Source organism: Torulaspora delbrueckii, chromosome 1 (genome assembly GCF_000243375.1).
Source record: "Torulaspora delbrueckii CBS 1146 chromosome 1, complete genome".
NCBI lineage: Eukaryota > Fungi > Ascomycota > Saccharomycetes > Saccharomycetales > Saccharomycetaceae > Torulaspora > Torulaspora delbrueckii.
Window position 1 is genome coordinate 162,900 of NC_016501.1, and position 14,882 is coordinate 177,781.

Genomic DNA, 14,882 nt, shown 5'->3' on the forward strand with positions numbered 1-14,882 from the left:
GTGTTTTTCGGATTTTTTTTGGGAGGAATTTAGACAGCAGTTGGTTGACCAGTTCCTTGGCCTGTAGTCTGCTGTGTATTGTTGTTTCCTGTCGGTTGACTGACGAAGTCACGCGTGACATATTGAACTTCTTCTGGCTGTTCACCGGGTTCTTGAGTTTGCATCATCTTCTTCTTTGTTCTCAAACGAGTAAAGAAGGTTCTGTCCGAATGATGCTTGTCACTGTCATATGTAGACTTGTCGTTGTGCGTGGTGTCCATCGAGCTTGCGTTGTTATAACCACCAGCGCCTCCAGCGTAATGATCCGATTCTTTGTAGTCACGGAACTTGTTCATACCGTGCAAGACCACTGTAATCGTGGACCAGATGGTGTTTACAAGCAACAGAAACACTGTCGTCCACAAAAACGCGAAATTCTTTGCCCCCAACTTGGAAGAACGGTTCGAGTCACTGAATGCATTCTTGGCTTTGGCATAGCAACCGGTGTAGAGACACGCAGCCAGCAGAATGAAGAAGAACGCAATCCAAGTGGACACAGTCGACCAAATAGCCATCACTGTGATAGTCTTGAAAATCATAACAACCGCCGGAATGATGGCGCCCACGATGAACACCAACCCGATCAACAACATCGCCCATGCCACACGTGACAGATAATAGTACGTGTTCCTGTTGTTCAAGAAACTACTAGGCATCTCATCACTGCGGCCAAAATTGTCACGTGGTGAGAACGCCTGCGCTGGCACCGTACTAGAACAATCACTCGTCTGTCCATCACTGTAGCCACACCAACGGTAATTGTACCACCGAGTGACATCTGGTGCATCATTGAACCCACTCGTATTCCCCTCAAACCAGTAGAAATTCTTCAAAGTCCCTCCCGGACGTCCCCCCGACAAAATCAAGAAAAAGGTGAGCAACCCAGCCCCCAGTAGAAAGATAAATGTTAACGCATGTACAAACTTTTTGAAAATCATCCTATCGGTATAACTTGTATTGATTGTATGGGACACTTTGGAAGAGAAACCCATAAAAGAGACTTACGATACCACTTCTCGACCCTTTATATACCCCGAAACGCGGCAAGAGCAACATGGTGCTCCCTTAAAAAATTAGCCGCCCATCGCGCCCGAAGCAAAGGCCGAGGCCCCCTCCCCGCCCGCAGCAAAGAGCAAAATCCTTAAGTTGGCTGCTCTTCTTGCTTGACGGATTGGGAGTGGCGAAGTTGGGATCTCAGCTCTGGGAGAGAACACTCTATCGGGCACCATACTAGCAATCGCTTTCCGGTAGGGTTTAGCTCCAGTAGCGGGAGATTTCGTCTAGTAACTGTGAAACAAAATTCTTCTCCCAGTACGTCAGAGCAGTCTTGGTCGAACGATTGCACTGCTTGTGACGTCGGGAGTTCGAGGGTGAGAATTCTTGCTGGAACAACGTAGTTTCCCGTGATCAGTTCGTTAGTTACGTGTAGTTGGACGCTACCATTCTTGAGCTGTAATAGCAGTAATTGGCCTTCGACTCTGTGGACCGAACTGGTCCCATTCTCTGGTGCTTGGGGACCTGAACCGTTGAGTGCAGCGATGTCTCGTACTACTCGCGGTTCGGTTCCAGTTGTGCACGTGACCATCTCTTCGTCCTCTGCGTTTAGTCTTAGTTCTGGTACCACTGGTCGTCTCTCCTTCATGCTGACTCTCCATACTGATCTATCTTGTACTAGCGGGAAGCATACGGTGAAATTATCATAGAACCTGTTTAATGAAGGTTGTCGTAGAATCTTGAGTGCTGATTCACGAATATTTTGTAATTGCAACCGTTCATCACGGTAGGCGAGTCTTGTTGTGGTTGAAATTGGTGTACAGTAGCGTACGATAGCATTTAGCTTGTCATTGTAAAGTTTGAGCTTGAGTGACATTCGGCATAGAATCCCCTTATGTGAGACATTCTCTCCACTGTTGGGCATGAACATATTACGTAGTGAAAGGTCGTTGTAAAGTTCACGGAGCTGCTTATCGAAAATTGCAAATTGGTTCGCATACATTATTACTCGAAATCCGGATTCTTGGTCTAGTTTGTTGTCGAAATCTAGTAAGAAACGGTCAAATAGGAATTTTTGGTTTATATCTAGGTTGCTTGTGAAATCTGTAAAGACCATCGAGACGAATGATGGGTTCTCGAAAGAGCATGATACCAGTAATCCTATCATAGTCACGTACTTTACTTCTTGGCCTCGCAAGGTTAGGTCTTTGAATTCGATGAGCGGGTCGCGTTTAGAGTTAGGCGTTTGAATTCTGTTCATTAGTTCTTCCTGTTGGTCCACATGGGTCAACGTCCATCGGCTCGAGTGGAGGTTGTCATGCAAGTGCCATTCAGTGCGCTCCACGTCGATTACAAGGTTGGCACGGGCTAGGATGTCATGGAATGCGTCCGGAGTGTCGAACACTGCATCTATTAGCTTGTATAGTGGTGATGCACGCTCCACGAAACATTCGAGACAATTCACACCTGCCACAAATGGTTCATGCGGTGCGTTGGGCCAGTCATGTGGGATGAAGTAGAGACGGAAATCGCCTGCTGCGTCGGGTCCTACGGGGAACAAACCAGCGATTTGTCCAACTAGTTTTACTGTAGTCCCCAATACCATTGACATGCTTGTGTTGGGCTGGATATCTGAGCCTGCTAGTCGTGGTTTCTTTCGAACTGTAAGCTCGGGTTCTACTGATGAATCGGATTCTTCCACGGCGTCAAACCCCATTGTGTCGAAACTACCACTTGATCCCATGCATTGAGAATTAAACTCATTTTGGGATTCTGCGGGGGCAGAATTAAGGCGGTTTGCAGTGAACAATGGGTTATTCACGAGTGCCGGTTGATTAGCCTTCAATTTCTCGATTAAGCGTCGGAAATCCTTAGGTGGGTTATTCAGCCTCGCGAACTTGAACGGGCTAGTAAACCTTGTGTCCATTCGTATTAAATTTTGCATTATATTGAAGATTGTCTTACCAATGTGTCCGTCCTTGTGATTCAAAGCCAAATCCATGACACTCGCCGCATTGAACGGTTTAATATTCTCCAAGTATACGCCGTATTTCGATTCCTTTGACAAGTAAAGACATTGACATTTAACAAAGCACAAGCTTTCAAGATGAATATCGTTTAATGGTGTGTGTTCGTCTAGGATGGAGTCTGGTAAATCAATTTCCAAACACTGGAACATCAGCGATATAGTCATCCTGGCTAGCTTCTCCGCGAATTGATCAGAACATCTCACCTTCACTAAGAAGGGCATCTTGTCAGGATTTCCATCTGCAAAATTATGTAACTCGAGCAGATAATGCGTACGCTCATAACTTATCGACGTCAAAAGTGCAACGAACTCAATCGCTACACATGATTCGAGCGGGAACTCGTCATACGCCGCTGTTGAGGTGATATACTTATATTGCAGCCCCATCACACACGTCTGATTGGTTTCAATGGCTCCAATAGCCAGGATATCTTTATAAACATTTTTTATGTAGTACTTGCTCGATGTATTTGAGGCGCATCTCTAACACGAAAAGCTCGAATATTTGAATATTCGTTGATAAAGTTCCTAATATAAAAAGAGAGCATCCACTAAATGAAAGTCAAAGCACCTAAACGGACCAAGAATAAGCTGGGACAACGTCAGTTGGTCTCGCAAGATGACTTTTATAGTGAGGCTACCGATTTTGAGGAACAGGCTGAACGCTGGATCCTGTCAGATATAAGGAAAACGTTAAGATTTTATGTGCAAGCTATTGAACTTTACGAGAAGGGCTTGAATGCACCTAATGCAACAGCACATGGCACTTATAACATCATGTACAATGAAACGAGACTTTTCTTGCAAGTTTACACTGATTATCTGGCTAATACTGGTTATATCAACTTGTTGCAGTACGTACGGCTGGACGATATTGCAAACGTTTCGCAACTGGCATTACCACTGAATGAAATTATTGATAGGTTTGAGAAGGTTACCGAGAGATTTCCAGATGAACGAAGTTGGGATCTTGATTCTAATCTTTTGACTTCCTATCTGACTCTTATAGAATCCGCTGACAGCTACTCGCTAAGAGGTGAGGATATCGTTGAACTTACAAGAAAATTTGCCGATTTGAGTCGACATTCAATTGAAAACCAGTTCTCTGAGTTAAAGTCATGGGACGCCACCATCGAGGAGGAAGAGAGTGGGTTTGAAAGAGATACTACAGGGTCAAACGCCAGCGCAAGAGATGGGAGTGGTGTAGTGAGTCAGCAGGATGACATGTCTGAGAGTATGGAAATGACCGATCAAATTACAGTCGAGACACTCTCCGAGCTATTAAGCAACAGTTATAAGTTTGTTCAGTCGTTGATGGAAATTATCATTGAGGCAAGACTTGGAGAATCGTCAACGATAAACCCTGTTCAGCTTAACTATCTCGACGACATGATGAAAAAGTTCACTCTACAACTAAAAGATGTTCATCAGACGATAAGTGAATCACTTACTCTTGACGAGGACCAGATTAACGTTGTTTTGGAAGCGAACAGAGGAATAGAATTCATTGCCAATGGCGATTTGAGCTCGATTGAGACCTACGTTAGTGAAACACTTAACTCTTCTGAAATTAGTACCGAATTGCTGCTAGCCAAGATTGACGTTCTAGACTTTGCCGTAACCTGTATAGACAGTAATGGTGATCTGCAAGTTCAATGGCAAATGTGTTCTCTATTGAATAAGCTCTTGGCAGAAGCACGGAAGAAGCTTGCCGATGTCAGAGCGAACACTACGGGGAAAATGAGCTCTGTCGGCAGCCAACTCAGTTCCTTGGTATTTCAGCAATGTGACGTCTTGATAGCCTCATCCGATTTTGAATTGCGAAGGTGGGTGATAAAGCGTCGGGCAGGGTCAAATGGTGACATCAAGACGATGGAGGTCTTGATGAAAAACGCCAAGACGTTTCTCGTAAATGCCTCCAAGATAGCCGAAAGACCTTGTGGGCTAGAAGAAAATATCGTTGACAAGTTAAAGAGGAATTACATTTACAACCAAGCGCAGGCGAGACTTTCGGTTTTAGAGGGTAGAGACCAAGCGATCAGTAATGCGGATATTTCTGAGCTATACGCAGACCACCCTTTCTACAAGAATGCTCCTACTTTTCAGTAAGCGAGCTATTCTGACTGCGTAAAGATGTCTTATTTTTTTTTTTGATTTACTCGACAATCATATGGATTTGCAGGTTACTCGGGCGAAGATTTTTCACTGAAAAGCTGCAGGATTGGGCAAAATGTTCAAGTTTTCGAGACGTATTTAAAGCAATGTGGGCCCTGAGTCTTTGAATTCTGAATCGTGGAGATTTTTACTATGTCACAGCATAACGATGGGTCTCGATGTTTTAAATGGTACGCAGATAATAGTGCCCTGCGGCACGCAGTTCAATTTAACCCTCAATGCTACAACAACTCCGTTGGACGGGTGGTTATGCGGTCTTGGAGCAAAAGATAATTCGGCGAAAGATAACTTTCGAAGTAACACTGGGCAGGAGTTGAACTTTACCAAGATCAGTTGTGGAGACGGATCTTATCTACAGATTAACTCCACTACCAATGTGTTAGATGGTTATTTTTGTGCCAGGTCGGAGTCGAAGTGTTACCAAGCCAAGAACAGTGCTTCGAGCAAGAGAGTGTCTTGGAAACCATTATTGGCAATTATTGTTTGCCTATCATTAGCTAACATCTAATTAATGACATCTTTTTACTTAATAACTGATGAAGATACGAAATTGAGTTTATTTAAACTGATGAAACTCACGTCATTCAAGTCGGGCGAACGAATTGGCACAATGGAAAATCAGGCTTTAAACACGCGCATTAATACTACAATCATCTCTTTGAAACTCGCAGCTTGCTGGCATTCTCGATCTGTTCATTCGTTATGCATTGTTTCGCGTGTTTCAAACCAGCCACGCCTATTTTTCAGATCGGGCAAAGTAAAACCATCGATCTCTTCTGGTGAAACTTGGTTACAATTATCAACCATAATCTATATAGTTAGAGATCTATTCTATTCTAGCTTGCAGTCGGAGCTTGCAGTGAATCAGGTTAAGTTGATCGACCAAGCTTTATGAGATGAGTAACTACGATCCATACAGGTACGGAGACCCGAATGCTAATAATAGAACTCAAAACTATGATGGAACTTATGATGAAGAAGAAGAGCTAAGACAGCAGGCGTATAGGCATCCTGAATCGCGGCTCTATCAGAATCATTCACCTCATGAGGCCTCTTACGATGATTTTATTAATCACCATCCAAGTGATCCTCATCTACAAACTGAAACGGCTTACAACGATGCGTTTATCAGTAATGTGCCCAATACTGCTTACCAGCAGATGCCATCGATCAATGTTGTACAGCACACTCCTGATGTGATACAAAATCCACAACTTTTGTCTCCTGGCGGAGCTCCAGCTAATGTTAGTACGCCCTATTATAACGATGAGGATTATTATTATCGTACTAATCTAAATGCTCAAAGCGGTTCTAGTATGGGGTCAACTTCTGATCTGGATGATGCGGCTGATCAGGCCGATAGGCCTATTTTAGCTCATCTTCAGCATGTAAATCCTGCATCAGCATATAGTCAGGATCCGATCGCGATGGGGACATATAGGCACAATGACCAAAGTTTTGACGATCCCGAAGGTGGATATATCGATCAATGCGGTGATGACTATCAAATTAATACATATTTGGGCCGAGATGGACAGATGGTTGATCCTTATGAAGCTGGAGACGTTGATATGGAATTACAGGCTAGGAACCAGAATTTCAAATCTGGTGATCTTCTGCACGAAGAAGATCTCGATAACAGTAGTTTCGATGGTCATTCTCACAGGGATCTTGGGGATTACGATGATATCGACACCCTTGACCGCTTAAACTATACCGCTAGCGGTGTTCCACCGTCAAGTTCCACTGCCTCTTCAGTGATGAATGACAGAGATTTGGGTAAGGAGTCAGAAAACCGGCTACCCAAGAGAACTCCGACAGTTATGAGGAAGTTCAAATTATGGAGGGGTAATTTCATTTTCGATTCTCCAGTGAGTCAGTCTTTATTGCAGCAATATTCCAAAGCTGGTGGTGATGAGATTTCGAATGAGTTTAAATTCATGAGATATCAGGCAGTCACCTGTGAGCCTGACCGATTGGCAGCAGAGAATTTCACTGTAAGGCAACTAAAATATTTGACGCCAAGAAGGACTGAGCTTATGATTGTCATAACGATGTACAATGAAGACCATATTTTACTGGGTAGAACTTTGAAGGGAGTCATGGATAACATCAAGCGCATGGTTAAGAAGAAAAACTCAAGCACCTGGGGTCCAGACGCCTGGAAAAAGATAGTGCTTTGTGTTGTTTCTGATGGTCGTTCAAAAATTAATGAAAAATCATTGGCTTTGATGAGTGCACTAGGTTGTTATCAAGATGGGTTTGCCAAGGATGAAATTAATGGTAAGAAAGTGGCCATGCACGTCTATGAACATACCACCATGATGAATATTACTGATGTGACCTCAGACGGACTTGAATTGACTAGTAGTGCCAATACCGTGCCAGTTCAAATGTTATTTTGTCTAAAGGAACAAAATCAGAAAAAAATCAATTCCCATAGGTGGGCATTCGAAGGTTTTGCCGAGTTGTTGCAACCTAATATTGTCACACTGTTAGATGCAGGTACTATGCCAGGGAAGGAGTCCATCTATCAACTATGGAGAGAGTTCCGTAATCCACAAGTTGGTGGTGCATGTGGTGAGATCAAGGCAGAATTAGGGAAGGGGTTTAAGAATCTGATCAATCCTCTGGTGGCTTCCCAGAATTTTGAATATAAGATGTCGAATATTCTGGATAAGACAACAGAATCCAATTTCGGATTCATCACAGTTTTACCGGGTGCCTTCTCAGCCTACCGACTGGCAGCTGTCAAAGGTCAGCCTTTACAAAAATACTTCTACGGGGAAAGCATGGAAGGTAGAGGATTTCATTTCTTCTCATCTAACATGTACCTAGCGGAGGACCGTATCCTCTGTTTCGAAGTCGTCACAAAGAAGGACAGTAATTGGATTTTAAAATATTGCAGAAGCTCATACGCCTCAACCGATGTTCCTGAAAGGGTTCCGGAATTTATCTTACAGAGAAGACGTTGGTTAAACGGTTCTTTCTTTGCAGGAGTGTATTCTTTCTTCCATTTCCATCGTATCTGGACAAGCGGTCACAACATCGGGAGAAAATTTTTATTGAGTATCGAATTCATCTACTTGTTGATTAACACCATATTATCCTGGTTCTCGTTGAGTTCGTTCTTCCTTGTTTTCAGAATTTTGACTCTAACAATTGCATTGACTTATCATTCCGTCTTCAGCGTTCTTTCAGTGATATTTTATTGGTTGTACGGTATTTGTTTGGTTTCAACGTTCATCTTATCGTTAGGTAATAAGCCGAAGAGTACTGAATGGTTTTACGTCGCCACTTGTATTTTCTTTGCTGTGCTTATGGTTTACATGATCTTTTGCAGTATATTCATGAGCGTCAAGTCATTCGAGAATATCTTGAGCTCAGGTGGCCTCACTTTTAAGGGTCTACTAATGAAGGAAGCATTTAGGGACATGGTTATATCCCTGGGCTCCACTTACTGCCTGTATCTCTTAAGTTCGATCATTTACTTGCAGCCATGGCATATGCTCACGAGTTTTTTCCAGTATATCCTTCTGAGTCCATCGTACATTAACGTGCTGAACATTTACGCATTTTGCAACGTTCATGATATATCCTGGGGTACAAAAGGTGCGTCCGCAAAGCCTTTGGGCAAGATTAACGCACATGAAGATGGTACCTTTAAAATGGAAATTCTGATTTCGAACAAGGAAATTCAATTGAATTACGATAAGTACATGAACATCCTTGCAAAGACTGACGACGTGGATGAAGAGCAAGAGGTGCCATTCGAAGAGCAGAAAGCAGGTTACTACGCCAAAGTCCGTTCTTTAGTCATTATTGTCTGGCTACTCACAAATTTCGCGGTGGTTGCCGTAGTCCTGGAAGCTGGTGGTATCGGTGATTATCTTGCCATGAGACCAGATCAAACCACGGTCGATAGTACTTCCACGGCACAGAGACCGGTGATCACTCAGAAAGCTGCGATTTATTTTACAATAATTCTTTGGATTGTGGCACTGCTAGCGCTGATACGATTCTTTGGTTGTTCAATCTACATGGCTTCAAGGTTCTTGAAGAAACTGAGGATGAGATAGCTCATTTCGTTCTGTCATTAAACATTTAGCATATTTTTACTGTTTTGTATTTCATTAGGTTTATCTGCATCGCTCTCGCGCCTTAAGAACTGATAACATGGACTATCAAGATCCATAGAGAAATCTAAAATTGACCAAAGATGAAGATTGTATTGCAGAAAGTGAGCCATGCTTCCGTTGTGGTCAACTCCAAGGTTATCTCTAGGTAAGTTATCTGGTCATATTCGCACAACTCAAACGTCAAGTGACTAACGATTAATTGCATATTTACAGCATTAAAAATGGTTATTTCTTACTTGTTGGTATAACAACTGAGGATACCATGGATGACATTGAAAAACTGTCAAGGAAAGTGGTCAATTTGAGAATTTTCGGTGACGAACCCGATGGTTTCTGGAAGAAGAATATTAAAGAGGTCCAGGGTGAAATTTTATCGGTATCTCAATTCACACTGTGTGCCAGGACAAAGAAAGGTACAAAGCCTGATTTTCATCTAGCTCAGAGAGGCCATATCGCCAAAGAATTGTACAATAATTTTTTAAAGCTCCTAGGTGATAGTATAGGGCCTGAGAAAGTGCAGGATGGTGAATTTGGGGCTATGATGAGTTGCTCATTGACGAATGAGGGCCCAATTACCATTCTACTCGACAGCAAGGAATAAGAGACCGGTTTGTATATACATACATATCCAGCTCTTATAAGAGTTTATAGACAATTCAAGTCAGAAAATCAACAGATAAATGAACAGAAGCCAACTTGTCGATTTTGGAGGCCTTTTAGAAGTTTAAAGAGCCATTATTATTAATCTTATAGGTGTGACTTGTTGGTCACGTTTTCGCTTTGGTCGTAGTCATAGTGCAATGTAGATCATCTTTGAAATTTCACTTAAAAGAGCCAAGATCTAGTCATATTGGAGTAGCCAAAGCAACTGAAAACGCCACTACTAGCTAGATTCATGTGTAGGTTTCTGATATTCAAAGGCAAAGAACCCACTCTGTTGTCGCATTTATTGACAAGACCCGCACATTCCATTATCAATCAATCATTCGATAGTCGGCTACGTCTGGATAGAAGACGTCCCATGAACGGTGATGGATTCGGAGTCGCATATTATTCACTGGATGAGGAACTAGGTCTTGATGGACCATGTCTGTACAAGGCTATCACACCTGCTTGGAACAATCAAAACTTGGGAACTTTAGCAGAAAAAACCAAATCAGACCTAGTATTCGCCCATGTGAGAGCTTCGACCCATGGAGCTCTATCTGAGACAAACTGCCATCCATTTACGTACCACTCGCTTTGTTTTATGCATAATGGTGGTATTTCCAATTTCAAGAGGATCAAGAGAAAATTGTTAAGCCACATAGAAGACGAATATTTGAATTTTATACAAGGTAGCACTGACTCTGAATGTGCATTTGCATTGTTTTTAGACTCCCTAGAGAAAGAAGGTTGTAATCCAAGGGACAAGACTGGGAATTTCCCACACCAGGCCATTAGAAACGCCTTGCTCAAGACCATCGGTTACATCAGAGATTGGACCAAAGAGGCCAACCGAGACGAAGAGCATGCTGAACCCTCTTTACTAAATTTTGCAGTTACAGATGGATCAACAGTTGTTGTATCGCGTTACATCACTTCCAAGACCGATGAAGCCGCTTCCCTACATTTCAGTTGCGGTTCCAGTTTTGTTGAGAGTTCACCAGGCGAGTACAGAATGGAAAGACTTAACAGAAGCCAAGATGTTATTATGGTTGCATCTGAACCACTTACTTTCGAACGTGGAGACTGGATCACTGTCCCCACAAACAGTTTACTCACAATCAAGAGGCAAACGGTACTAATCCACCCCATCGTCGACGAGTACTACCAAACTGATCCACTCTACTTAAGAAGCTCTAAACTCGCGGAAAGCAAAGGTCTCATTGGATCGGTCCCACTGGCCAAAGCTGTGGAACGTAACGTTCCACCACTTGAAAGAGAAGGCCGTTCAAGACCGGTTAGTGCCACAGCACGTCTTTCATAGAACCTAGTAACCATGAGCAACCAGAGCGGAACATCTTCGGAAAATCTATTCGGAAAATTGACTCCCCTTTGGGACGCTGCACGTCCCGCATGTCCCGATTAAGCATTACCTAGGCACGCCCTAGTTTTTCCGAAGTTTTTCCGGTGTTTTTTTTGAGCCATTTTTTTTTTCACTCACATTTTCCTTTTACAGCCAGACGACAAACAAACGACAACGACGACGAGAGCCAAGGCCTCGTATTGGACGGACCAGATGGTAACTCTGGTAATAAGTTCTCCTTCTTATAATGAAGTTGGAATTTAAATTTTAGAATTAATCGAGAATTTCTTAACAGTTTTTAATTTTTGAAGAGAGTTGGACAACTTCAGAACAGCGACAGCTACCACTACTTTTTGACCACATTTAAGTTTACAATAAGGTGAGGAAACCCATTAGTATTATAAATTTTGTTTGTTGGTTTGTTTGGTCTCCTATTTTCTAAGTTACACACACGATGAAGTTTAGTTCTGTTGCCTTGACCACTTTGGCTGCTTTAGCTTCTTTCTCTGTGGGTGCAGAGGAGAAAGCAGAAACTACTGTTACTCTTATTAACACTTCTACCCACAAGTACGGTAAGTTTGATAAGACTAGTAGAACCCATGGTACCACGAGTGGTACCCATAGGTTCGGTAGGTTCAACAAGACCAGTAGAACTCATGCTACTACCACTGGTACTCATAAGTACGGTAGGTTCAACAAGACCAGTAGAACCCATGGTACTACTACTGGTACTCACAAGTACGGTAAGTTCAACAAGACCAGTAGAACCCATGGTACTACTACTGGTACTCATAAGTACGGTAAGTTCAACAAGACTAGCAGAACTCATGCTACCACTACTGGTACTCATAAGTACGGTAAATTTGACAACACGAGAAAACACCGCGCTACTGAAATTGTTTACAAGGCTCAAGCCAACGCTGCCGCTCCTGCTGCAAACTTGGGGTCATTGCAAGTTCTTGGTTTGACCGCTGGTAGTGCTATCGTTGCCGGTGGATTGATGCTACTATAATCGCTTTTTAACGATTTTTCTAGTCTGTGTGTTTCCTCCTTGGTTTGTGCTTTTTAAACTACTATCAATGTGTGTTAAGATGGTTGTTTGAGAGGTACTTACTATCCTTTTTGTTTGTTCGAATGTCTGTTCTCTCTTGCGCGGTGTGTGCGCTCTTTTTGAGCAGTCATTCGAACAATCACCACTCATTTTCTTCTACTGTGTGTTAATATGAAGTTTGTGTGTGCGTGTTGTGTGCTGTAATCTGTGTTTGTCTCTAGTGATGGATTGAATTCTATTGCTCCTTTGTTCGTACCCACTGGTTGTCTATTAGTTTCTAGACTTTCCATATTTTTCTATATAAAATTTACCATATATAATATCTAATAGTGTGTGCATTACAAAACGAACCACTGGCCCTTCCAATGGTTAGATGAATGGGCTATTCAATGACTATTTAACTCTTGATTCGTATTATTCTCGACGAAATGTTACCCGTTTTTTATGATTTTTCGTTAGTTTCTTCCCATCGCCAAAGTATCAGTATAATACGAATATTTGTCAAAAGTTTCACCAATTTGCAGTCATTAAATCCGGTTAGAGGGTCTTACTGGGTTTTAAACGGTTTCCCGTGTTCATTCTTAGTTCTGGGTTATAGTTTTTCTTTGTTCAAATACGATTAGTGACAAATGAACGGTGATACAGATAGCTCTTCGACGAATAAGTTCGTTCCTGAATATAGGCGTACAAATTTCAAGAATAAGGAGAGGTTTTCAGCCGATGAGCTACGTCGTCGTAGGGATACTCAGCAAGTGGAACTGAGGAAAGCCAAGAGAGATGAAGCATTAGCAAAAAGAAGAAATTTTGCACCACAGACTAATGGAGCAGATTCAGAGGATGAGGATGATGCTTCAGCATCTGCTGATCAGCAGTTCTATAACCAGCTGCAAGTGGAACTTCCTGAAATGATTCGTCAGATTCAGTCGCCCGATATGCAAGAACAGTTGGCCGCAACTGTGAAATTTAGACAGATCTTGTCAAGGGAACATAGACCACCAATCGATATGGTTATTCAATCCGGCGTAGTGCCAACGTTGGTTAATTTTATGAATGAAAATCAGCCAGAGATGTTACAATTGGAAGCAGCTTGGGCTCTAACGAATATTGCTTCTGGTACTTCTGCACAGACAAAAGTCGTTGTTGAGGCTGGAGCTGTTCCTTTATTTATCCAATTATTATACACCGGTTCTGTCGAAGTGCAAGAACAAGCTATATGGGCCCTAGGTAATGTTGCTGGTGATTCCACGGACTACAGAGACCATGTGTTGCAATGTGGTGCCATGGAACCTATCCTTGGGTTGTTTAACACAAACAAGACCTCATTGATTAGAACAGCTATCTGGACCCTTTCCAACTTGTGTAGGGGTAAGAAACCACAGCCAGATTGGACTATAGTCTCAAAGGCTCTGCCAACTTTGGCTAAATTGATCTATTCCCTGGATACTGAGACTTTGATAGATGCATGTTGGGCCATTTCATATTTATCCGATGGACCTCCAGAAGCCATTCAAGCTGTCATTGATGTGAGAATTCCAAAGAGGTTGGTGGAATTGCTAAATCATCAATCCACTTTGGTGCAAACCCCAGCTCTAAGAGCCGTTGGTAACATTGTTACCGGTAACGATTTGCAAACCCAAGTGGTAATCAACTCCGGCGTTCTACCTGCCTTGAGAAACCTACTAAGTTCGCCAAAGGAATCCATTAGGAAAGAAGCCTGCTGGACTATTTCAAACATTACAGCTGGTAACACCGAACAAATTCAAGCTGTCATCGACGCAAGCTTGCTACCACCATTGGTCAAACTCTTGGAGACCGCAGACTACAAAACCAAGAAGGAAGCATGTTGGGCAATCTCTAACGCATCATCCGGCGGTTTGCAAAGGCCAGAAATTATAAGATACCTTGTTTCTCAGGGCTGTATAAAACCTCTATGTGACCTGTTGGAGATCGCAGATAACAGAATCATTGAGGTTACTCTAGACGCCTTGGAGAATATTCTAAGATGTGAAGCAGACAAGGAAGCTCGTGGTCTCAACATTAACGAAAACGCAGACTACATAGAAAAGGCAGGCGGTATGGAAAAGATCTTCAACTGTCAACAAAACGAAAACGATAAGATCTACGAAAAGGCTTACAAGATCATCGAAACTTACTTCAGTGAAGATGATGACGCCATCGATGAGAGTATGGCTCCTCAAACATCGGGCAACACTTTCGGTTTCGGTTCCAACGTCAAGCAGCAGTTTAATTTTAACTGATCGCACAACATCATCAACAATCGTACCTATATAAAGAATACCCTACTTTAATATTTTCAAATCACACTTGCACCATTTTGAAGCCTTCAACTGGACCAAATGCCTTTATAGTTGGACATTTAATAATCGATATAATTAATTGTATTAATCTCACTCTCACTTCGCGTATCTTTAGAGGCCTTCGCGACCT

General features: G+C 42.5%; 9 protein-coding genes across 9 annotated transcripts; 7 read left to right on the forward strand and 2 right to left on the reverse strand.

Moving 5' to 3' along the window:
• Window positions 1-29: 29 nt before the first annotated feature.
• Window positions 30-977, reverse strand: TDEL0A00960 (SUR7/PalI family protein; the record flags this gene model as incomplete). The annotated part of the gene is made up of 1 exon (XM_003678591.1): window positions 30-977. The coding sequence occupies one exon, from the start codon at window positions 975-977 to the stop codon at window positions 30-32; it is 948 nt and encodes a 315-aa protein (XP_003678639.1).
• A 203-nt stretch (window positions 978-1,180) lies between these two features.
• Window positions 1,181-3,448, reverse strand: CDC13 (telomere-binding protein CDC13; the record flags this gene model as incomplete). Its single annotated transcript, XM_003678592.1, has 1 exon — window positions 1,181-3,448. The coding sequence occupies one exon, from the start codon at window positions 3,446-3,448 to the stop codon at window positions 1,181-1,183; it is 2,268 nt and encodes a 755-aa protein (XP_003678640.1).
• Window positions 3,449-3,616: 168 nt separating this feature from the next.
• Window positions 3,617-5,170, forward strand: TDEL0A00980 (uncharacterized protein; the record flags this gene model as incomplete). The annotated part of the gene is made up of 1 exon (XM_003678593.1): window positions 3,617-5,170. The coding sequence occupies one exon, from the start codon at window positions 3,617-3,619 to the stop codon at window positions 5,168-5,170; it is 1,554 nt and encodes a 517-aa protein (XP_003678641.1).
• A 214-nt stretch (window positions 5,171-5,384) lies between these two features.
• TDEL0A00990 (uncharacterized protein) lies at window positions 5,385-5,744 on the forward strand (the record flags this gene model as incomplete). The annotated part of the gene is made up of 1 exon (XM_003678594.1): window positions 5,385-5,744. The coding sequence occupies one exon, from the start codon at window positions 5,385-5,387 to the stop codon at window positions 5,742-5,744; it is 360 nt and encodes a 119-aa protein (XP_003678642.1).
• A 388-nt stretch (window positions 5,745-6,132) lies between these two features.
• Window positions 6,133-9,315, forward strand: CHS1 (chitin synthase I; the record flags this gene model as incomplete). The annotated part of the gene is made up of 1 exon (XM_003678595.1): window positions 6,133-9,315. One exon carries the CDS (start codon window positions 6,133-6,135, stop codon window positions 9,313-9,315), a length of 3,183 nt encoding a protein of 1,060 aa, XP_003678643.1.
• A 140-nt stretch (window positions 9,316-9,455) lies between these two features.
• Window positions 9,456-9,976, forward strand: DTD1 (D-tyrosyl-tRNA(Tyr) deacylase; the record flags this gene model as incomplete). Its single annotated transcript, XM_003678596.1, has 2 exons — window positions 9,456-9,520; window positions 9,589-9,976. 2 exons carry the CDS (start codon window positions 9,456-9,458, stop codon window positions 9,974-9,976), a joined length of 453 nt encoding a protein of 150 aa, XP_003678644.1.
• Window positions 9,977-10,270: 294 nt separating this feature from the next.
• DUG3 (glutamine amidotransferase subunit DUG3) lies at window positions 10,271-11,344 on the forward strand (the record flags this gene model as incomplete). The annotated part of the gene is made up of 1 exon (XM_003678597.1): window positions 10,271-11,344. The coding sequence occupies one exon, from the start codon at window positions 10,271-10,273 to the stop codon at window positions 11,342-11,344; it is 1,074 nt and encodes a 357-aa protein (XP_003678645.1).
• A 493-nt stretch (window positions 11,345-11,837) lies between these two features.
• Window positions 11,838-12,395, forward strand: TDEL0A01030 (uncharacterized protein; the record flags this gene model as incomplete). The annotated part of the gene is made up of 1 exon (XM_003678598.1): window positions 11,838-12,395. The coding sequence occupies one exon, from the start codon at window positions 11,838-11,840 to the stop codon at window positions 12,393-12,395; it is 558 nt and encodes a 185-aa protein (XP_003678646.1).
• A 668-nt stretch (window positions 12,396-13,063) lies between these two features.
• Window positions 13,064-14,692, forward strand: SRP1 (karyopherin alpha; the record flags this gene model as incomplete). The annotated part of the gene is made up of 1 exon (XM_003678599.1): window positions 13,064-14,692. The coding sequence occupies one exon, from the start codon at window positions 13,064-13,066 to the stop codon at window positions 14,690-14,692; it is 1,629 nt and encodes a 542-aa protein (XP_003678647.1).
• Window positions 14,693-14,882: the final 190 nt, after the last annotated feature.